The sequence below is a fragment of the Salmo salar genome, chromosome 04 (genome assembly GCF_965601325.2).
Source record: "Salmo salar chromosome 04, fSalSal1, whole genome shotgun sequence".
Taxonomy (NCBI): Eukaryota; Metazoa; Chordata; class Actinopteri; order Salmoniformes; family Salmonidae; genus Salmo; species Salmo salar.
Genome location: NC_138294.1, coordinates 84615479 through 84639004, shown reverse-complemented (window position 1 = coordinate 84639004; position 23526 = coordinate 84615479). Strand labels below are relative to the sequence as shown.

The following is a 23526-nucleotide window of genomic DNA, read 5'->3' as shown; positions in this document are numbered from 1 at the left end:
TATATAGAGATTAACTTGTAAATAATCAAGATCTGCTATGTCCCGAGGGCTCCCTGTCCCGCTATGTCCCGAGGGCTCCCTGTCCCGCTATGTCCCGAGGGCTCCCTGTCCCGCTATGTCCCGAGGGCTCCCTGTCCCGAGGGCTCCCTGTCCCGCTATGTCCCGAGGGCTCCCTGTCCCGCTATGTCCCGAGGGCTCCCTGTCCCGCTATGTCCCGAGGGCTCCCTGTCCCGCTATGTCCCGAGGGCTCCCTGTCCCGAGGGCTCCCTGTCCCGCTATGTCCCGAGAGCTCCCTGTCCCGCTATGTCCCGAGGGCTCCCTGTCCCGCTATGTCCCGAGGGCTCCCTGTCCCGAGGGCTCCCTGTCCCGCTATGTCCCGAGAGCTCCCTGTCCCGCTATGTCCCGAGGGCTCCCTGTCCCGCTATGTCCCGAGGGCTCCCTGTCCCGCTATGTCCCGAGGGCTCCCTGTCCCGAGGGCTCCCTGTCCCGAGGGCTCCCTGTCCCGAGGGCTCCCTGTCCCGCTATGTCCCGAGGGCTCCCTGTCCCGCTATGTCCCGAGGGCTCCCTGTCCCGCTATGTCCCGAGGGCTCCCTGTCCCGAGGGCTCCCTGTCCCGCTATGTCCCGAGAGCTCCCTGTCCCGCTATGTCCCGAGGGCTCCCTGTCCCGCTATGTCCCGAGGGCTCCCTGTCCCGAGGGCTCCCTGTCCCGCTATGTCCCGAGAGCTCCCTGTCCCGCTATGTCCCGAGGGCTCCCTGTCCCGCTATGTCCCGAGGGCCCCCTGTCCCGCTATGTCCCGAGGGCCCCCTGTCCCGCTATGTCCCGAGGGCTCCCTGTCCCGAGGGCTCCCTGTCCCGAGGGCTCCCTGTCCCGAGGGCTCCCTGTCCCGCTATGTCCCGAGGGCTCCCTGTCCCGCTATGTCCCGAGGGCTCCCTGTCCCGCTTTGTCCCGAGGGCTCCCTGTCCCGAGGGCTCCCTGTCCCGCTATGTCCCGAGGGCTCCCTGTCCCGAGGGCTCCCTGTCCCGCTATGTCCCGAGGGCTCCCTGTCCCGAGGGCTCCCTGTCCTGCTATGTCCCGAGGGCTCCCTGTCCCGCTATGTCCCGAGGGCTCCCTGTCCCGCTATGTCCCGAGGGCTCCCTGTCCCGCTATGTCCCGAGGGCTCCCTGTCCCGAGGGCTCCCTTGAATCCTTCAATTGCTCAAATAAACCTCTTATTGCCGATTTAAAAACGAATTCTGCCTGATTCCTCAAATGAGTTTTCCTCGCCACTTTGAAATAGATTAGCCATTTGATCCCTGATTTATTGAATGAGGAACTTTAGGCCTATAGAATAAAGACAAGTATCTGGTTGTAATGTTGCTGTAATTTTTCTAGGCCAACCAGTCTCCATGAGACTTAAATGGGCGGTGTTGTTTTGAGGCAGGCTTGAATATGCCTGAAAGCTACCCTCTGCCTATTAGCTTATGTTTTTGTTTGATTCTGTTATTAATATATGATCATTAATTGTGAAGTGGTTCCTTGCATCATAAAACCCATTTTCCAGAGACCCTTTTGGTCCATGCCTGATGTTAGACTTTGTTGTCGAGACAAATGACTTGAGCTTTTAGACAAAATCAATCATACTTGGCTGATGCTTGTGTTTCAGACCAGAACAGAAGGGCATGAGGTCATCAGGATCATTAAACAGTGAAACGATGCCATAGTTAAGCATGGCCTGACCTTAAACATCTGCTTGTCTACAGCCACTTTTTGTTGTTGTACTTTGTCATCATGGTGAAGCGTTGGCTCGGTCACATTTCTCTCCTTCCATCTGCCTTTAGCTTTTTTCCACAATCCAAGACAAGTATTTTAATGGGACTTCCCGTGATGCTCGGCGGAAAATAAGTCAATCTGCTGACAGCACGTCTGCTATTCCAGTTAGTGTATTTTATCTTAATGTGCAAAGAGGATTTAACCAATGATACTGTTTTGTGGTTTGGCATAGTGATCTGTACTGTACAAGGCATGGCGGCTCCCATTATCAGCAGGTCAGACTGCTGGATAATTGTGTAGTAGACAGACAGTGTGAGCTATGGGGAAAAGCTGGCAGCAGGGTTGGGTATGTGACTCTCGTTTAGGCAGGCTAAAGACTGTTGACTCACTTTGCTGGCCTAGCGCCACGCGCTCTGTGGGCGGGCCTAGCGCCACGCGCTCTGTGGGCGGGCCTAGCGCCACGCGCTCTGTGGGCGGGCCTAGCGCCACGCGCTCTGTGGGCGGGCCTAGCGCCACGCGCTCTGTGGGCGGGCCGCGCCACGCGCTCTGTGGGCGGGCCTGCGCCCGCGCTCGGGGCGGGCCAGCGCCACGCGCTCTGTGGGCGGGCCGGCCAGCGCTCGGGGCGGGCCGGCCAGCGCCGGGGCGGCCGGCCAGCGCCCGCGCTCTGTGTGTGTGGGCGGGCCGGCCTAACGTCATGCAGGGAGTAGGACTGAGTGATCTCAAAGAAGCCATTTTCTTCCCATGGGAGGAGAGTGGAGGTGGTACAGGCCATGATAACCAGCTTACAGACCATTAAAACACCCTTTACTGCAGTCACTAGATAGATACGCTAATCATCAATGGGAATGACTGTTTTTGGTTAACTTTGTATTTTGTGTGTAAGCACACACTTTCTTTGGTGGATGAGACGATGAGCTTGGTATCTGCTGATGAACAGCAGAACACAGTGAACTGAATTGAACCTCTGTGTGTTTGTCTTGGGGAGGGAGAAAATATATTCTTCTGTGTTTCTAGGTTTCACCTAATATTTTGAATCTGAGGGCTTTTGGTACATGCTGTAGCAGCCTGTCTACAACTCTTTTGTTTATGGGCAGGGACGGCGTATCTATCGGGGACGGCGTATCTATCGGGGACGGCGTATCTATCGGGGACGGCGTATCTATCGGGGACGGCGTATCTATCGGGGACGGCGTATCTATCGGGGACGGCGTATCTATCGGGGACGGCGTATCTATCGGGGACGGCGTATCGGTACTGCCCCCACAGATGGTTCTATCACATCGGTTAACTATTTGTCCTGTCTGCATGACTTTGCATAGTAAATTGCTGTGGATTAACGGCTCGTTAAACTGTTAAACGCAAGGATTTTTCTGCCATTGATATCCTTGTCAGGCCGCCTAAGCATAAGTTCAAACTGTGCAAATAAAATGAAATTATACAAAAATGAAATCGGGATGGAAAAACGCTGTGTAAACCTAAACCAGATATAAAGTATGCAGAGAAGATAATGGACCTAATATATTTTAACAATCATCAAAATAAAAGCTAGACGGTGGGGAATAGAACATTCCCAAAACATTTAGCAGTATAGATTTTATGTTCAAGCAAAAGAACACCACATTAGCCAAAATTTGAAATAGTTGCAGGAAATTTGCTTTAAAACCTCAATTCACTCAGCCCCATGGCAGAAAGTTGAATCGCATGAAATTTGTTTTAAAATAGCGTTTTTTTAAATCTAAGTTCCATGGATAAATGTTCTTAATTGCAGGAAGTTGGCGTAAATGAAAAGATTCACCGCGAAGATAAGGGGCTGCTAAAATTGTCTCTAGAACTTTGCTGCACCTACAAGCCAACCGGACCCCCTGCCACACCCCTGGTCACGCCCACCACCTAAACCCCTTTTTGAAACAGAAACCAAAACCAACTCTAGCCCGTGTTGGCTTACCTACAGGAGTAGTATGTGCTCTGTTCATAACACACATGGCTGCTCCTGACCAATGGCTGGAAGGCTTCTTCTCTGTGCACAATTCAGTTACTCACTCCCGCCCCTCACGGGCCTGTCCCCGCCCCTCACGGGCCTAGCTATATCACGAGGACCGCTGTATTAGTTTTATATGAAATAATGTGACCTCCCCCAGGCACAGGACAGGAAATTACCTTTTATAGTCACTTTATCATTTGTCTGTGCGCCTCTTTTATATTTAATTTTAGGAGAAGAGGGTTTAACTTTATTCTGATCAAAAATATAAACGTAACAATTTCTAAGATTTTACTGAGTTACAGTTAATTAGGCCCTAATCTATGGATTTCACATGACTGTAAGTACAGATATGCATCTGGTCACAGATACCTTTTTAAATAAAAGGGGAGTGGGACACCAGTCGGGCTGCTCTGGTGGGACACCAGTCGGGCTGCTCTGGTGGGACACCAGTCGGGCTGCTCTGGTGGGACACCAGTCGGGCTGCTCTGGTGGGACACCAGTCGGGCTGCTCTGGTGGGACACCAGTCGGGCTGCTCTGGTGGGACACCAGTCGGGCTGCTCTGGTGGGACACCAGTCGGGCTGCTCTGGTGGGACACCAGTCGGGCTGCTCTGGTGGGACACCAGTCGGGCTGCTCTGGTGGGACACCAGTCGGGCTGCTCTGGTGGGACACCAGTCGGGCTGCTCTGGTGGGACACCAGTCGGGCTGCTCTGGTGGGACACCAGTCGGGCTGCTCTGGTGGGACACCAGTCGGGCTGCTCTGGTGGGACACCAGTCGGGCTGCTCTGGTGGGACACCAGTCGGGCTGCTCTGGTGGGACACCAGTCGGGTGGTTGGATGTTGCCTGTGGAATGTTGTCCCAGTCCTCTTCAATGGCTGTGTGAAGTTGCTGGATATTGGCGGAACTGGAACACGCTGTCGTACACATCGATCCAGCAAAGGGTCTGAATTCTTATGTACATTTTTTATTAGCAAAAATGTCTAAACGTCTTGTTTTGTCGGTATTTATTGTGTGTAGATTAAGGGGAGGACAATTTAATCAATTTTAGAATAAGGCTGTAATGTAAAAAAATGTGGAGAAAGTCAAGGGGTCTGAATGCGCTGTGTATGTGTATACATATATATTTTGTGTGTATGTATATTTTTCAATATTGCAATATTTATTTTTAGCTAGTCGGCTGTACCTGCGCCAAAACTCCTGTATTTTTCCTTCTATAGCTTGTTCTCCGTCTCTTTAAATAGGGAGCCAATGTTTTCAGCACTTTATTTCCATGACTGATCTAAACTCATTTTCTCATGCCTCTCTATGGTCCCTCTGCAGCAGACGTATAGTGAGCAATATGTTTGGAACATCGAATCGCAATAAAATCACAGTATAGAATCACACTATACGTATGGAATCATATCCTATCGGCACCAAAGTATTGTGATACTATCATATTGTGAGGTCCCTGGTAATTCCCAGCCCTACTACTGCAACTCTGAGTGAAGAGCGGGAGCCTCCAACCAAAGCCCCACACAATGTTACACTGACTCATATTCATCCCTGAAGGAAAGCACTGAACACAGGCTCTCTAAAGCCAGAGCTTGTTCTGTTCAGATACCGCATGGACTTCCAATGAAGGTTCTATTTGGGTTCTGGATTCGTTCAAGGCATTACGTCAGCAGTGCTTACCCTCTCCCTTCGTCCCTTCACATGTTTCTGTTTAGTGCTCTGTGACGGTTTTGACTGAGCAGCCAGATGAGCCTATTGACAGCAGTGACTTGTCTGGTCGGGCTGGCCGGCAGAATATAGCTCTAACTCTCAGGATTATATAAGCGGGATCCGCTCATGGCTACAGCCACAGTCTGAGGGGGAGAAGGGAGGGAGGGTTAAGCTTGCCCCCCCTCTAATCTCCCGTCACCCTGGCTTTCACTGTGAGGCTGGCTCATCCTGACTGACCGGGCCACTCGCACGCTAGTGTCTGGGCTCACCTACAACATTGACTTCAGTCAGCCTGTGGCGATCCGAGAGAGAGGATCACAATCATTTTGGTTCTCAAGGGAGGTAGAATCATGAACGGTGAGCGCTTTGTTGTTTTGGCTCTGTACTCCAGCACTTGATACAATGACTGAGGTTAAAGTGTACACTGTCAGTTTACACTTAAAGGTATTTTCATCCATATTGGGAATTATTTCACTTTTTGTACACAGTCACTCCATTTTAGGGGACTAAAAATATTGGGACCAATTCACTTGTATTAATGTAGTGAATAGTTAAGGTCTTGGTAACATTCATACTGGGCAGTGGTTACATCAAGCTTGTGACTCTACAAACATGTTGGATGCATTTGCAGTTTTTGGTTGATTCAGATTTTGTGCACAATAACTGATTGGTAAATCATGTGTCATTTTGGAATCACTCATGGTGAATAGAATGTTTCTGAACACTTCTACATTAATGTGGATGCTACCATGATTACAGATAATCCTGAATCAATCATGGAAAATGATGTGAGTTTTTAAAGCACAAATATCATAGCCCCCAGACATGCTGACCTCTCACCCTTACAGCAATGGGAGGGTTGCAGTTTCTGTGGGTGGGTATGTTAGTCTTTAAGTTTCTGTCTCTCCAGAATGACTCAGTCCACTGACCATTCTTCAAGCCTCGATGGCTAACTGTTTATGTCATGCTCCCTGATCTCTACTAAACGTTTGATCAGGTTTAGTTGCACGTTTGACTTCCACTCACTCACTCACAGCGGATGATGGAGAGAGTTGTGGTTTCCTGGGTGTGTTGGCTGTTTGCTAACAGAATCCCAAGGGTGAATTGCCATATGTATTGCTGGGTCCAAGTCAGCCAGTGAGTCCCGAGTGTATTAGTGCCTGGTGACTTTGTCTAGAACTGTTCCGGCTGACTCCTACAGGCCGTGCTCAACCAAGATGGTGGAGGGAGGGCAGGATTATTGCTTTCACTGTCCTCACTACTCCTCTGTATTACTGAGAGGATTGGAATAACAGTTGTTGCAGGATTCTACATGAAGTGAAGGCCAGTCAGACAGTCGTGGACGCCTGTGTTAAATCTGTCCCTTATGTGTTAGACTAGCAGTTGACAGTGTCTTTTTGTCCCTTAAAAAAAAATCTGGTGTTTTAATAATAATATTTCACCTTTATTTAACCAGGTAGGCCAGTTGAGAACAAGTTCTCATTTACAACTGCGACCTGGCCAAGATAAAGCAAAGCAGTGCGACAAAAGCAACAGTTACACATGGGATAAACGTTTAGTCAATAACGTGTGTGTGTGTGTGTGTGTGTGTGTGTGTGTGTGTGTGTGTGTGTGTGTGTGTGTGTGTGTGAGGTAAAAGTATCTCAATAACCGACGGACCAAACATTTAATGAACAAGTAAACACCATAAAGTACCAGAGGAGGAAGTCTGACCTACACTGGTCGGAACAAACACCAGACTGGTCACAGGGAAACTGTTCGCAGCTTCCCACCCAACATCAGTGCATTAAGACAGGTCTTAACCAGCTTCCCACCCAACATCAGTGCATTAAGACAGGTCTTAACCAGCTTCCCACCCAACATCAGTGCATTAAGACAGGTCTTAACCAGCTTCCCACCCAACATCAGTGCATTAAGACAGGTCTTAACCAGCTTCCCACCCAACATCAGTGCATTAAGACAGGTCTTAACCAGCTTCCCACCCAACATCAGTGCATTAAGACAGGTCTTAACCAGCTTCCCACCCAACATCAGTGCATTAAGACAGGTCTTAACCAGCTTCCCACCCAACATCAGTGCATTAAGACAGGTCTTAACCAGCTTCCCACCCAACATCAGTGCATTAAGACAGGTCTTAACCAGCTTCCCACCCAACATCAGTGCATTAAGACAGGTCTTAACCAGCTTCCCACCCAACATCAGTGCATTAAGACAGGTCTTAACCAGCTTCCCACCCAACATCAGTGCATTAAGACAGGTCTTAACCAGCTTCCCACCCAACATCAGTGCATTAAGACAGGTCTTACAGGAAGGGAACACATAAAGACAGTTGAAACACGACATGATTCAATACACTTCCCTGGTGACTGCTTTCAAGGCAACACAAACTGCCTGCTTTATACCGTTTCCACCAATCCTCTGGGGACTAGAGCAGCAGCCAAACCCTATGAACAATGGGACCCCCACCTATTGGCGCACCCACCCACTAAAAACAGTCTGTAGTTTGCTGGACCACTGCTGTGTGGCAAGCTGGACTTACCCACATCACAGCTAGCTGGTGTTTCTGCTTTAGTGTTACTGAGTGGGCTATCATGTCTAATTGAAGTGAATATGTATTCCACTTCATGGTGCTGTGCTGTACAGTTCCCTCCCTCTGATTCACTGTCTCCCTTTCATGTGACAGGGTATATCCTCAGCCTGGTGCTCCTGACTGAATGTCTCTGTTCTGCTGTGTGACAGGTTACATCCTCAGCCTGGTGCTCCTGACTGAATGTCTCTGTTCTGCTGTGTGACAGGTTACATCCTCAGCCTGGTGCTCCTGACTGAATGTCTCTGTTCTGCTGTGTGACAGGTTACATCCTCAGCCTGGTGCTCCTGACTGAATGTCTCTGTTCTGCTGTGTGACAGGTTACATCCTCAGCCTGGTGCTCCTGACTGAATGTCTCTGTTCTGCTGTGTGACAGGTTACATCCTCAGCCTGGTGCTCCTGACTGAATGTCTCTGTTCTGCTGTGTGACAGGTTACATCCTCAGCCTGGTGCTCCTGACTGAATGTCTCTGTTCTGCTGTGTGACAGGTTACATCCTCAGCCTGGTGCTCCTGACTGAATGTCTGTGTTCTGCTGTGTGACAGGTTACATCCTCAGCCTGGTGCTCCTGACTGAATGTCTCTGTTCTGCTGTGTGACAGGTTACATCCTCAGCCTGGTGCTCCTGACTGAATGTCTCTGTTCTGCTGTGTGACAGGGTACATCCTCAGCCTGGTGCTCCTGACTGAATGTCTCTGTTCTGCTGTGTGACAGGTTACATCCTCAGCCTGGTGCTCCTGACTGAATGTCTCTGTTCTGCTGTGTGACAGGTTACATCCTCAGCCTGGTGCTCCTGACTGAATGTCTCTGTTCTGCTGTGTGACAGGTTACATCCTCAGCCTGGTGCTCCTGACTGAATGTCTGTGTTCTGCTGTGTGACAGGTTACATCCTCAGCCTGGTGCTCCTGACTGAATGTCTCTGTTCTGCTGTGTGACAGGTTACATCCTCAGCCTGGTGCTCCTGACTGAATGTCTCTGTTTTGCTGTGTGACAGGTTACATCCTCAGCCTGGTGCTCCTGACTGAATGTCTCTGTTCTGCTGTGTGACAGGTTACATCCTCAGCCTGGTGCTCCTGACTGAATGTCTCTGTTCTGCTGTGTGACAGGTTACATCCTCAGCCTGGTGTTCCTGACTGAATGTCTCTGTTTTGCTGTGTGACAGGTTACATCCTCAGCCTGGTGCTCCTGACTCTGCCTCGTCAACACCTGGTGAAGCTCTACCTGTACGTGCTCACTGCCCTGCTGCTCTTCGCTGGACACCAAGTCTCCAGGTGAGAGAGCGAGACATGCAGACATAGACTTTAAATTGTTAGCAAGGAGTGAACTGTATTTGGAAGGTCATTTTAAAAAGCCATTGCGTGCTGTGATTGTTACCTGTTTTATGGAGCAATGTGAAAATGGTTAAGAGTAATATTATTGAGTGACTCAAGCTTCTACAGGCTCTGGGTGTCTAATTTGCTGAATTCTGAGGGATATTTCTGTATCTAGCCAGTGAGGACTGAGGATTGCAGGTGTGACTGCAGGAGGTGAACTCATCTCTAGTTTGTCTTATTGTTTTTAGGGATTATGTCTGCAGTGAGCTGCATTCTGGGTACGAGGGACCGCTCTACCTGGAGCCACTGTCCATGAACCGCTTCTCCACCGCCCTCCTAGGTAACTAACTGAACACAGTCCCTCCTTTCACTACCAACCTCATAGGTAACTAACTGAACACAGTCCCACCTTTCACTACCAGCCTCATAGGTAACTAACTGAACACAGTCCCACCTTTCACCACCAGCCTCATAGGTAACTAACTAACTGAACACAGTCCCACCTTTCACTACCAGCCTCATAGGTAACTAACTAACTGAACACAGTCCCACCTTTCACTACCAGCCTCATAGGTAACTAACTAACTGAACACAGTCCCACCTTTCACCTCCAGCCTCATAGGTAACTAACTAACTAAACACAGTCCCACCTTTCACTACCAGCCTCATAGGTAACTAACTAACTGAACACAGTCCCACCTTTCACTACCAGCCTCATAGGTAACTAACTAACTGAACACAGTCCCACCTTTCACTACCAGCCTCATAGGTAACTAACTAACTGAACACAGTCCCACCTTTCACTACCAGCCTCATAGGTAACTAACTAACTGAACACAGTCCCACCTTTCACTACCAGCCTCATAGGTAACTAACTGAACACAGTCCCACCTTTCACTACCAGCCTCATAGGTAACTAACTAACTAAACACAGTCCCACCTTTCACCTCCAGCCTCATAGGTAACTAACTAACTGAACACAGTCCCACCTTTCACCACCAGCCTCATAGGTAACTAACTAACTAAACACAGTCCCACCTTTCACTACCAGCCTCATAGGTAACTAACTAAACACAGTCCCACCTTTCACCTCCAGCCTCATTGGTAACTAACTAACTGAACACAGTCCCACCTTTCACCTCCAGCCTCATTGGTAACTAACTAACTGAACACAGTCCCACCTTTCACTACCAGCCTCATTGGTAACTAACTAACTGAACACAGTCCCACCTTTCACCTCCAGCCTCATAGGTAATTAACTAACTAAACACAGTCCCACCTTTCACTACCAGCCTCATAGGTAACTAACTAAACACAGTCCCACCTTTCACTACCAGCCTCATAGGTAACTAACTAAACACAGTCCCACCTTTCACTACCAGCCTCATAGGTAACTAACTAAACACAGTCCCACCTTTCACTACCAGCCTCATAGGTAACTAACTAACTAAACACAGTCCCACCTTTCACTACCAGCCTCATAGGTAACTAACTAACTGAACACAGTCCCACCTTTCACTACCAGCCTCATAGGTAACTAACTAACTAAACACAGTCCCACCTTTCACTACCAGCCTCATAGGTAACTAACTAACTAAACACAGTCCCACCTTTCACTACCAGCCTCATAGGTAACTAACTAACTAAACACAGTCCCACCTTTCACCACCAGCCTCATAGGTAACTAACTAACTGAACACAGTCCCACCTTTCACTACCAGCCTCATAGGTAACTAACTAACTAAACACAGTCCCACCTTTCACTACCAGCCTCATAGGTAACTAACTAAACACAGTCCCACCTTTCACCTCCAGCCTCATTGGTAACTAACTAACTAAACACAGTCCCACCTTTCAAAACCAGCCTCATTGGTAACTAACTAACTAAACACAGTCCCACCTTTCAAAACCAGCCTCATTGGTAACTAACTAACTAAACACAGTCCCACCTTTCACCACCAGCCTCATTGGTAACTAACTAACTAAACACAGTCCCTCCTTTCACTACCAGCCTCATAGGTAACTAACTAAACACAGTCCCACCTTTCACTACCAGCCTCATAGGTAACTAACTAACTAAACACAGTCCCTCCTTTCACTACCAGCCTCATAGGTAACTAACTAAACAAACAAAGTCCCTCCTTTTACTACCAGCCTCATAGGTAACTAACTAAACACAGTCCCACCTTTCACCTCCAGCCTCATTGGTAACTAACTAACTGAACACAGTCCCACCTTTCACTACCAGCCTCATTGGTAACTAACTAACTGAACACAGTCCCACCTTTCACCTCCAGCCTCATAGGTAATTAACTAACTAAACACAGTCCCACCTTTCACTACCAGCCTCATAGGTAACTAACCTAACACAGTCCCACCTTTCACCTCCAGCCTCATTGGTAACTAACTAACTAAACACAGTCCCTCCTTTCACTACCAGCCTCATAGGTAACTAACTAAACACAGTCCCACCTTTCACTACCAGCCTCATAGGTAACTAACTAACTAAACACAGTCCCTCCTTTCACTACCAGCCTCATAGGTAACTAACTAAACAAACAAAGTCCCTCCTTTTACTACCAGCCTCATAGGTAACTAACTAACTAAACACAGTCCCACCTTTCACCTCCAGCCTCATAGGTAACTAACTAACTGAACACAGTCCCACCTTTCACCTCCAGCCTCATTGGTAACTAACTAACTGAACACAGTCCCACCTTTCACTACCAGCCTCATTGGTAACTAACTAACTGAACACAGTCCCTCCTTTCACTACCAGCCTCATAGGTAACTAACTAAACACAGTCCCACCTTTCACTACCAGCCTCATAGGTAACTAACTAACTAAACACAGTCCCTCCTTTCACTACCAGCCTCATAGGTAACTAACTAAACAAACAAAGTCCCTCCTTTTACTACCAGCCTCATAGGTAACTAACTAAACACAGTCCCACCTTTCACCTCCAGCCTCATTGGTAACTAACTAACTGAACACAGTCCCACCTTTCACTACCAGCCTCATTGGTAACTAACTAACTGAACACAGTCCCACCTTTCACCTCCAGCCTCATAGGTAATTAACTAACTAAACACAGTCCCACCTTTCACTACCAGCCTCATAGGTAACTAACCTAACACAGTCCCACCTTTCACCTCCAGCCTCATTGGTAACTAACTAACTAAACACAGTCCCTCCTTTCACTACCAGCCTCATAGGTAACTAACTAAACAAAGTCCCTCCTTTTACTACCAGCCTCATAGGTAACTAACTAACTAAACACAGTCCCACCTTTCACCTCCAGCCTCATAGGTAACTAACTGAACACAGTCCCACCTTTCACCTCCAGCCTCATAGGTAACTAACTAACTGAACACAGTCCCACCTTTCAAAACCAGCCTCATAGGTAACTAACTAAACACAGTCCCTCCTTTCACTACCAGCCTCATAGGTAACTAACTAACTAAACACAGTCCCACCTTTCACCTCCAGCCTCATAGGTAACTAACTAACTGAACACAGTCCCACCTTTCACCTCCAGCCTCATTGGTAACTAACTAACTGAACACAGTCCCACCTTTCACTACCAGCCTCATTGGTAACTAACTAACTGAACACAGTCCCACCTTTCAAAACCAGCCTCATAGGTAACTAACTAACTGAACACAGTCCCACCTTTCAAAACCAGCCTCATAGGTAACTAACTAAACACAGTCCCTCCTTTCACTACCAGCCTCATAGGTAACTAACTAACTAAACACAGTCCCACCTTTCACCACCAGCCTCATAGGTAACTAACTAACTGAACACAGTCCCACCTTTCACTACCAGCCTCATAGGTAACTAACTAACTAAACACAGTCCCACCTTTCACCTCCAGCCTCATAGGTAACTAACTAACTGAACACAGTCCCACCTTTCACCTCCAGCCTCATTGGTAACTAACTAACTGAACACAGTCCCACCTTTCACTACCAGCCTCATTGGTAACTAACTAACTGAACACAGTCCCACCTTTCACCTCCAGCCTCATAGGTAATTAACTAACTAAACACAGTCCCACCTTTCACTACCAGCCTCATAGGTAACTAACCTAACACAGTCCCACCTTTCACTACCAGCCTCATAGGTAACTAACTAAACACAGTCCCACCTTTCACTACCAGCTTCATAGGTAACTAACTAAACACAGTCCCACCTTTCACTACCAGCCTCATAGGTAACTAACTAACTGAACACAGTCCCACCTTTCACTACCAGCCTCATAGGTAACTAACTAACTAAACACAGTCCCACCTTTCACCACCAGCCTCATAGGTAACTAACTAACTGAACACAGTCCCACCTTTCACTACCAGCCTCATAGGTAACTAACTAACTAAACACAGTCCCACCTTTCACCACCAGCCTCATAGGTAACTAACTAAACACAGTCCCACCTTTCACTACCAGCCTCATAGGTAACTAACTAAACACAGTCCCACCTTTCACTACCAGCCTCATAGGTAACTAACTAACTAAACACAGTCCCTCCTTTCACTACCAGCCTCATAGGTAACTAACTAAACAAACACAGTCCCTCCTTTCACTACCAGCCTCATAGGTAACTAACTGAACACAGTCCCACCTTTCACTACCAGCCTCATAGGTAACTAACTAACTAAACACAGTCCCACCTTTCACCTCCAGCCTCATAGGTAGCTAACTAACTAAACACAGTCCCACCTTTCACTACCAGCCTCATAGGTAACTAACTAACTAAACACAGTCCCACCTTTCACTACCAGCCTCATAGGTAACTAACTAACTGAACACAGTCCCACCTTTCACCACCAGCCTCATAGGTAACTAACTAAACACAGTCCCACCTTTCACTACCAGCCTCATAGGTAACTAACTAAACAAACACAGTCCCTCCTTTCACTACCAGCCTCATAGGTAACTAACTAACTAAACACAGTCCCACCTTTCACCACCAGCGTCATAGGTAACTAACTAACTGAACACAGTCCCACCTTTCACCTCCAGCCTCATTGGTAACTAACTAACTGAACACAGTCCCACCTTTCACTACTCGCCTCATTGGTAACTAACTAACTGAACACAGTCCCTCCTTTCACTACCAGCCTCATAGGTAACTAACTAAACACAGTCCCACCTTTCACTACCAGCCTCATAGGTAACTAACTAACTAAACACAGTCCCTCCTTTCACTACCAGCCTCATAGGTAACTAACTAAACAAACAAAGTCCCTCCTTTTACTACCAGCCTCATAGGTAACTAACTAAACACAGTCCCACCTTTCACCTCCAGCCTCATTGGTAACTAACTAACTGAACACAGTCCCACCTTTCACTACCAGCCTCATTGGTAACTAACTAACTGAACACAGTCCCACCTTTCACCTCCAGCCTCATAGGTAATTAACTAACTAAACACAGTCCCACCTTTCACTACCAGCCTCATAGGTAACTAACCTAACACAGTCCCACCTTTCACCTCCAGCCTCATTGGTAACTAACTAACTAAACACAGTCCCTCCTTTCACTACCAGCCTCATATGTAACTAACTAAACACAGTCCCACCTTTCACTACCAGCCTCATAGGTAACTAACTAACTAAACACAGTCCCTCCTTTCACTACCAGCCTCATAGGTAACTAACTAAACAAACAAAGTCCCTCCTTTTACTACCAGCCTCATAGGTAACTAACTAACTAAACACAGTCCCACCTTTCACCTCCAGCCTCATAGGTAACTAACTGAACACAGTCCCACCTTTCAAAACCAGCCTCATAGGTAACTAACTAAACACAGTCCCTCCTTTCACTACCAGCCTCATAGGTAACTAACTAACTAAACACAGTCCCACCTTTCACCTCCAGCCTCATAGGTAACTAACTAACTGAACACAGTCCCACCTTTCACCTCCAGCCTCATTGGTAACTAACTAACTGAACACAGTCCCACCTTTCACTACCAGCCTCATTGGTAACTAACTAACTGAACACAGTCCCACCTTTCAAAACCAGCCTCATAGGTAACTAACTAACTGAACACAGTCCCACCTTTCAAAACCAGCCTCATAGGTAACTAACTAAACACAGTCCCTCCTTTCACTACCAGCCTCATAGGTAACTAACTAACTAAACACAGTCCCACCTTTCACCACCAGCCTCATAGGTAACTAACTAACTGAACACAGTCCCACCTTTCACTACCAGCCTCATAGGTAACTAACTAACTAAACACAGTCCCACCTTTCACCTCCAGCCTCATTGGTAACTAACTAACTGAACACAGTCCCACCTTTCACCTCCAGCCTCATAGGTAATTAACTAACTAAACACAGTCCCACCTTTCACTACCAGCCTCATAGGTAACTAACCTAACACAGTCCCACCTTTCACTACCAGCCTCATAGGTAACTAACTAAACACAGTCCCACCTTTCACTACCAGCTTCATAGGTAACTAACTAAACACAGTCCCACCTTTCACTACCAGCCTCATAGGTAACTAACTAACTGAACACAGTCCCACCTTTCACTACCAGCCTCATAGGTAACTAACTAACTAAACACAGTCCCACCTTTCACCACCAGCCTCATAGGTAACTAACTAACTGAACACAGTCCCACCTTTCACTACCAGCCTCATAGGTAACTAACTAACTAAACACAGTCCCACCTTTCACCACCAGCCTCATAGGTAACTAACTAAACACAGTCCCACCTTTCACTACCAGCCTCATAGGTAACTAACTAAACACAGTCCCACCTTTCACTACCAGCCTCATAGGTAACTAACCTAACACAGTCCCACCTTTCACTACCAGCCTCATAGGTAACTAACTAAACACAGTCCCACCTTTCACTACCAGCTTCATAGGTAACTAACTAAACACAGTCCCACCTTTCACTACCAGCCTCATAGGTAACTAACTAACTGAACACAGTCCCACCTTTCACTACCAGCCTCATAGGTAACTAACTAACTAAACACAGTCCCACCTTTCACCACCAGCCTCATAGGTAACTAACTAACTGAACACAGTCCCACCTTTCACTACCAGCCTCATAGGTAACTAACTAACTAAACACAGTCCCACCTTTCACCACCAGCCTCATAGGTAACTAACTAAACACAGTCCCACCTTTCACTACCAGCCTCATAGGTAACTAACTAAACACAGTCCCACCTTTCACTACCAGCCTCATAGGTAACTAACTAACTAAACACAGTCCCTCCTTTCACTACCAGCCTCATAGGTAACTAACTAAACAAACACAGTCCCTCCTTTCACTACCAGCCTCATAGGTAACTAACTGAACACAGTCCCACCTTTCACTACCAGCCTCATAGGTAACTAACTAACTAAACACAGTCCCACCTTTCACCTCCAGCCTCATAGGTAACTAACTAACTAAACACAGTCCCACCTTTCACTACCAGCCTCATAGGTAACTAACTAACTAAACACAGTCCCACCTTTCACTACCAGCCTCATAGGTAACTAACTAACTGAACACAGTCCCACCTTTCACCACCAGCCTCATAGGTAACTAACTAAACACAGTCCCACCTTTCACTACCAGCCTCATAGGTAACTAACTAAACAAACACAGTCCCTCCTTTCACTACCAGCCTCATAGGTAACTAACTAACTAAACACAGTCCCACCTTTCACCACCAGCGTCATAGGTAACTAACTAACTGAACACAGTCCCACCTTTCACTACCAGCCTCATAGGTAACTAACTAACTAAACACAGTCCCACCTTTCACCTCCAGCCTCATAGGTAACTAACTAACTGAACACAGTCCCACCTTTCACTACCCGCCTCATAGGTAACTAACTAACTGAACACAGTCCCACCTTTCACTACCAGCCTCATAGGTAACTAACTAACTGAACACAGTCCCACCTTTCACCACCAGCCTCATAGGTAACTAACTAAACACAGTCCCACCTTTCACTACCAGCCTCATAGGTAACTAACTAAACAAACACAGTCCCTCCTTTCACTACCAGCCTCATAGGTAACTAACTAAACACAGTCCCACCTTTCACTACCAGCCTCATAGGTAACTAACTGAACACAGTCCCACCTTTCACCTCCAGCCTCATAGGTAACTAACTAACTAAACACAGTCCCGCCTTTCACTACCAGCCTCATAGGTAACTAACTAAACACAGTCCCACCTTTCACTACCAGCCTCATAGGTAACTAACTGAACTCAGTCCCACCTTTCACCTCCAGCCTCATAGGTAACTAACTAACTAAACACAGTCCCGCCTTTCACTACCAGCCTCATAGGTAACTAACTAAACACAGTCCCGCCTTTCACTACCAGCCTCATAGGTAACTAACTGAACACAGTCCCTCCTTTCACCACCAGCCTCATAGGTAACTAACTAACTAAACACAGTCCAACCTTTCACTACCCGACTCATAGGTAACTAACTAACTGAACACAGTCCAACCTTTCACTACCAGCCTCATAGGTAACTAACTAAACACAGTCCCACCTTTCACTTCCAGCCTCATAGGTAACTAACTAACTAAACACAGTCTCACCTTTCACTACCAGCCTCATAGGTAACTAACTGAACACAGTCCCACCTTTCACCACCAGCCTCATAGGTAACTAACTAACTGAACACAGTCCCACCTTTCACTACCAGCCTCATAGGTAACTAACTAAACACAGTCCCACCTTTCACTACCAGCCTCATAGGTAACTAACTAACTGAACACAGTCCCACCTTTCACTACCAGCCTCATAGGTAACTAACTAACTGAACACAGTCCCACCTTTCACTACCAGCCTCATAGGTAACTAACTAACTGAACACAGTCCCACCTTTCACTACCAGCCTCATAGGTAACTAACTAACTGAACACAGTCCCACCTTTCACCTCCAGCCTCATAGGTAACTAACTAACTGAACACAGTCCCACCTTTCAAAACCAGCCTCATAGGTAACTAACTAAACACAGTCCCTCCTTTCACTACCAGCCTCATAGGTAACTAACTAACTAAACACAGTCCCACCTTTCACCACCAGCCTCATAGGTAACTAACTAACTGAACACAGTCCCACCTTTCACTACCAGCCTCATAGGTAACTAACTAACTAAACACAGTCCCACCTTTCACCTCCAGCCTCATAGGTAACTAACTAACTGAACACAGTCCCACCTTTCACCTCCAGCCTCATAGGTAACTAACTAACTGAACACAGTCCCACCTTTCACCTCCAGCCTCATAGGTAATTAACTAACTAAACACAGTCCCACCTTTCACTACCAGCCTCATAGGTAACTAACCTAACACAGTCCCACCTTTCACTACCAGCCTCATAGGTAACTAACTAAACACAGTCCCACCTTTCACTACCAGCTTCATAGGTAACTAACTAAACACAGTCCCACCTTTCACTACCAGCCTCATAGGTAACTAACTAACTGAACACAGTCCCACCTTTCACTACCAGCCTCATAGGTAACTAACTAACTAAACACAGTCCCACCTTTCACCACCAGCCTCATAGGTAACTAACTGAACACAGTCCCACCTTTCACTACCAGCCTCATAGGTAACTAACTAACTAAACACAGTCCCACCTTTCACCACCAGCCTCATAGGTAACTAACTAAACACAGTCCCACCTTTCACTACCAGCCTCATAGGTAACTAACTAAACACAGTCCCACCTTTCACTACCAGCCTCATAGGTAACTAACTAACTAAACACAGTCCCTCCTTTCACTACCAGCCTCATAGGTAACTAACTAAACAAACACAGTCCCTCCTTTCACTACCAGCCTCATAGGTAACTAACTAAACACAGTCCCACCTTTCACTACCAGCCTCATAGGTAACTAACTGAACACAGTCCCACCTTTCACTACCAGCCTCATAGGTAACTAACTAACTAACACAGTCCCACCTTTCACTACCAGCCTCATAGGTAACTAACTAACTGAACACAGTCCCACCTTTCACCACCAGCCTCATAGGTAACTAACTAAACACAGTCCCACCTTTCACCTCCAGCCTCATTGGTAACTAACTAACTGAACACAGTCCCACCTTTCACTACCAGCCTCATTGGTAACTAACTAACTGAACACAGTCCCACCTTTCACCTCCAGCCTCATAGGTAACTAACTAACTGAACACAGTCCCACCTTTCACTACCAGCCTCATAGGTAATTAACTAACTAAACACAGTCCCACCTTTCACTACCAGCCTCATAGGTAACTAACTAAACACAGTCCCACCTTTCACTACCAGCCTCATAGGTAACTAACTAACTAAACACAGTCCCACCTTTCACTACCAGCCTCATAGGTAACTAACTAAACACAGTCCCACCTTTCACTACCAGCCTCATAGGTAACTAACTAACTAAACACAGTCCCACCTTTCACTACCAGCCTCATAGGTAACTAACTAACTAAACACAGTCCCACCTTTCACTACCAGCCTCATAGGTAACTAACTAACTAAACACAGTCCCACCTTTCACTACCAGCCTCATAGGTAACTAACTAACTAAACACAGTCCCACCTTTCACTACCAGCCTCATAGGTAACTAACTAACTGAACACAGTCCCACCTTTCACCACCAGCCTCATAGGTAACTAACTAAACACAGTCCCACCTTTCACTACCAGCCTCATAGGTAACTAACTAAACAAACACAGTCCCTCCTTTCACTACCAGCCTCATAGGTAACTAACTAACTAAACACAGTCCCACCTTTCACCACCAGCGTCATAGGTAACTAACTAACTGAACACAGTCCCACCTTTCACTACCAGCCTCATAGGTAACTAACTAACTAAACACAGTCCCACCTTTCACCTCCAGCCTCATAGGTAACTAACTAACTGAACACAGTCCCACCTTTCACCTACCCGCCTCATAGGTAACTAACTAACTGAACACAGTCCCACCTTTCACTACCAGCCTCATAGGTAACTAACTAACTGAACACAGTCCCACCTTTCACCACCAGCCTCATAGGTAACTAACTAAACACAGTCCCACCTTTCACTACCAGCCTCATAGGTAACTAACTAACTAAACACAGTCCCACCTTTCACTACCAGCCTCATAGGTAACTAACTAACTAAACACAGTCCCACCTTTCACTACCAGCCTCATAGGTAACTAACTAAACACAGTCCCACCTTTCACCTCCAGCCTCATTGGTAACTAACTAACTAAACACAGTCCCTCCTTTCACTACCAGCCTCATAGGTAACTAACTAAACACAGTCCCACCTTTCACTACCAGCCTCATAGGTAACTAACTAACTAAACACAGTCCCTCCTTTCACTACCAGCCTCATAGGTAACTAACTAAACAAACAAAGTCCCTCCTTTTACTACCAGCCTCATAGGTAACTAACTAACTAAACACAGTCCCACCTTTCACTACCAGCCTCATAGGTAACTAACTGAACACAGTCCCACCTTTCACCTCCAGCCTCATAGGTAACTAACTAACTGAACACAGTCCCACCTTTCACTACCAGCCTCATAGGTAACTAACTAACTGAACACAGTCCCACCTTTCACTACCAGCCTCATAGGTAACTAACTAACTGAACACAGTCCCACCTTTCACTACCAGCCTCATAGGTAACTAACTAACTGAACACAGTCCCACCTTTCACTACCAGCCTCATAGGTAACTAACTAACTGAACACAGTCCCACCTTTCACCTCCAGCCTCATAGGTAACTAACTAACTGAACACAGTCCCACCTTTCACCTCCAGCCTCATAGGTAACTAACTACTGAACACAGTCCCACCTTTCACAACCAGCCTCATAGGTAACTAACTAAACACAGTCCCACCTTTCACTACCAGCCTCATAGGTAACTAACTAACTAAACACAGTCCCACCTTTCACCACCAGCCTCATAGGTAACTAACTAACTGAACACAGTCCCACCTTTCACCACCAGCCTCATAGGTAACTAACTAACTGAACACAGTCCCACCTTTCACTACCAGCCTCATAGGTAACTAACTAACTAAACACAGTCCCACCTTTCACCTACCAGCCTCATAGGTAACTAACTAACTGAACACAGTCCCACCTTTCACCTCCAGCCTCATAGGTAACTAACTAACTGAACACAGTCCCACCTTTCACCTACCAGCCTCATAGGTAATTAACTAACTAAACACAGTCCCACCTTTCACTACCAGCCTCATAGGTAACTAACTAACTAAACACAGTCCCACCTTTCACTACCAGCCTCATAGGTAACTAACTAAACACAGTCCCACCTTTCACTACCAGCTTCATAGGTAACTAACTAAACACAGTCCCACCTTTCACTACCAGCCTCATAGGTAACTAACTAACTGAACACAGTCCCACCTTTCACTACCAGCCTCATAGGTAACTAACTAACTAACACAGTCCCACCTTTCACCACCAGCCTCATAGGTAACTAACTAACTGAACACAGTCCCACCTTTCACTACCAGCCTCATAGGTAACTAACTAACTAAACACAGTCCCACCTTTCACCACCAGCCTCATAGGTAACTAACTAAACACAGTCCCACCTTTCACTACCAGCCTCATAGGTAACTAACTAAACACAGTCCCACCTTTCACTACCAGCCTCATAGGTAACTAACTAACTAAACACAGTCCCTCCTTTCACTACCAGCCTCATAGGTAACTAACTAAACAAACACAGTCCCACCTTTCACTACCAGCCTCATAGGTAACTAACTAAACACAGTCCCTCCTTTCACTACCAGCCTCATAGGTAACTAACTAAACAAACACAGTCCCTCCTTTCACTACCAGCCTCATAGGTAACTAACTAAACACAGTCCCACCTTTCACTACCAGCCTCATAGGTAACTAACTGAACACAGTCCCACCTTTCACTACCAGCCTCATAGGTAACTAACTAACTAAACACAGTCCCACCTTTCACTACCAGCCTCATAGGTAACTAACTAACTGAACACAGTCCCACCTTTCACCACCAGCCTCATAGGTAACTAACTAAACACAGTCCCACCTTTCACTACCAGCCTCATAGGTAACTAACTAAACAAACACAGTCCCTCCTTTCACTACCAGCCTCATAGGTAACTAACTAAACACAGTCTCACCTTTCACTACCAGCCTCATAGGTAACTAACTGAACACAGTCCCACCTTTCACCTCCAGCCTCATAGGTAACTAACTAACTAAACACAGTCCCGCCTTTCACTACCAGCCTCATAGGTAACTAACTAAACACAGTCCCGCCTTTCACTACTAGCCTCATAGGTAACTCACTGAACACAGTCCCACCTTTCACCACCAGCCTCATAGGTAACTAACTAACTAAACACAGTCCAACCTTTCACTACCCGACTCATAGGTAACTAACTAACTGAACACAGTCCAACCTTTCACTACCAGCCTCATAGGTAACTAACTAAACACAGTCCCACCTTTCACTTCCAGCCTCATAGGTAACTAACTAACTAAACACAGTCTCACCTTTCACTACCAGCCTCATAGGTAACTAACTAACTGAACACAGTCCCACCTTTCACCACCAGCCTCATAGGTAACTAACTAACTAAACACAGTCCCACCTTTCACTACCAGCCTCATAGGTAACTAACTAACTGAACACAGTCCCACCTTTCACCACCAGCCTCATAGGTAACTAACTAACTAAACACAGTCCCACCTTTCACTACCAGCCTCATAGGTAACTAACTGAACACAGTCCCACCTTTCACTACCAGCCTCATAGGTAACTAACTAAACACAGTCCCACCTTTCACTACCAGCCTCATAGGTAACTAACTAACTAAACACAGTCCCACCTTTCACCACCAGCCTCATAGGTAACTAACTAACTGAACACAGTCCCACCTTTCACTACCAGCCTCATAGGTAACTAACTAACTAAACACAGTCCCACCTTTCACCTCCAGCCTCATAGGTAACTAACTAACTAAACACAGTCCCACCTTTCACCTCCAGCCTCATAGGTAACTAACTAAACACAGTCCCACCTTTCACTACCAGCCTCATAGGTAACTAACTAACTAAACACAGACCCACCTTTCACTACCAGCCTCATAGGTAACTACCTCAACACAGTCCCACCTTTCACTACCAGCCTCATAGGTAACTA

General features: G+C 46.7%; 1 protein-coding gene across 3 annotated transcripts in view; it reads left to right on the top strand.

Annotated features, from left to right (window-relative positions):
- LOC106603890 (RING finger protein 145) overlaps positions 1 to 23526 on the top strand; it is a 41484-nt gene that overhangs the window by 7335 nt on the left and 10623 nt on the right. For all 3 annotated transcript variants that reach the window (XM_014198103.3, XM_014198102.3, XM_082974763.1), the window contains exons 3-4: positions 9183 to 9291; positions 9582 to 9673. In XM_014198103.3, coding sequence (XP_014053578.1) covers positions 9183 to 9291; positions 9582 to 9673 — 201 coding nt within the window. The remainder of the gene's footprint in view (positions 1 to 9182; positions 9292 to 9581; positions 9674 to 23526) is intronic.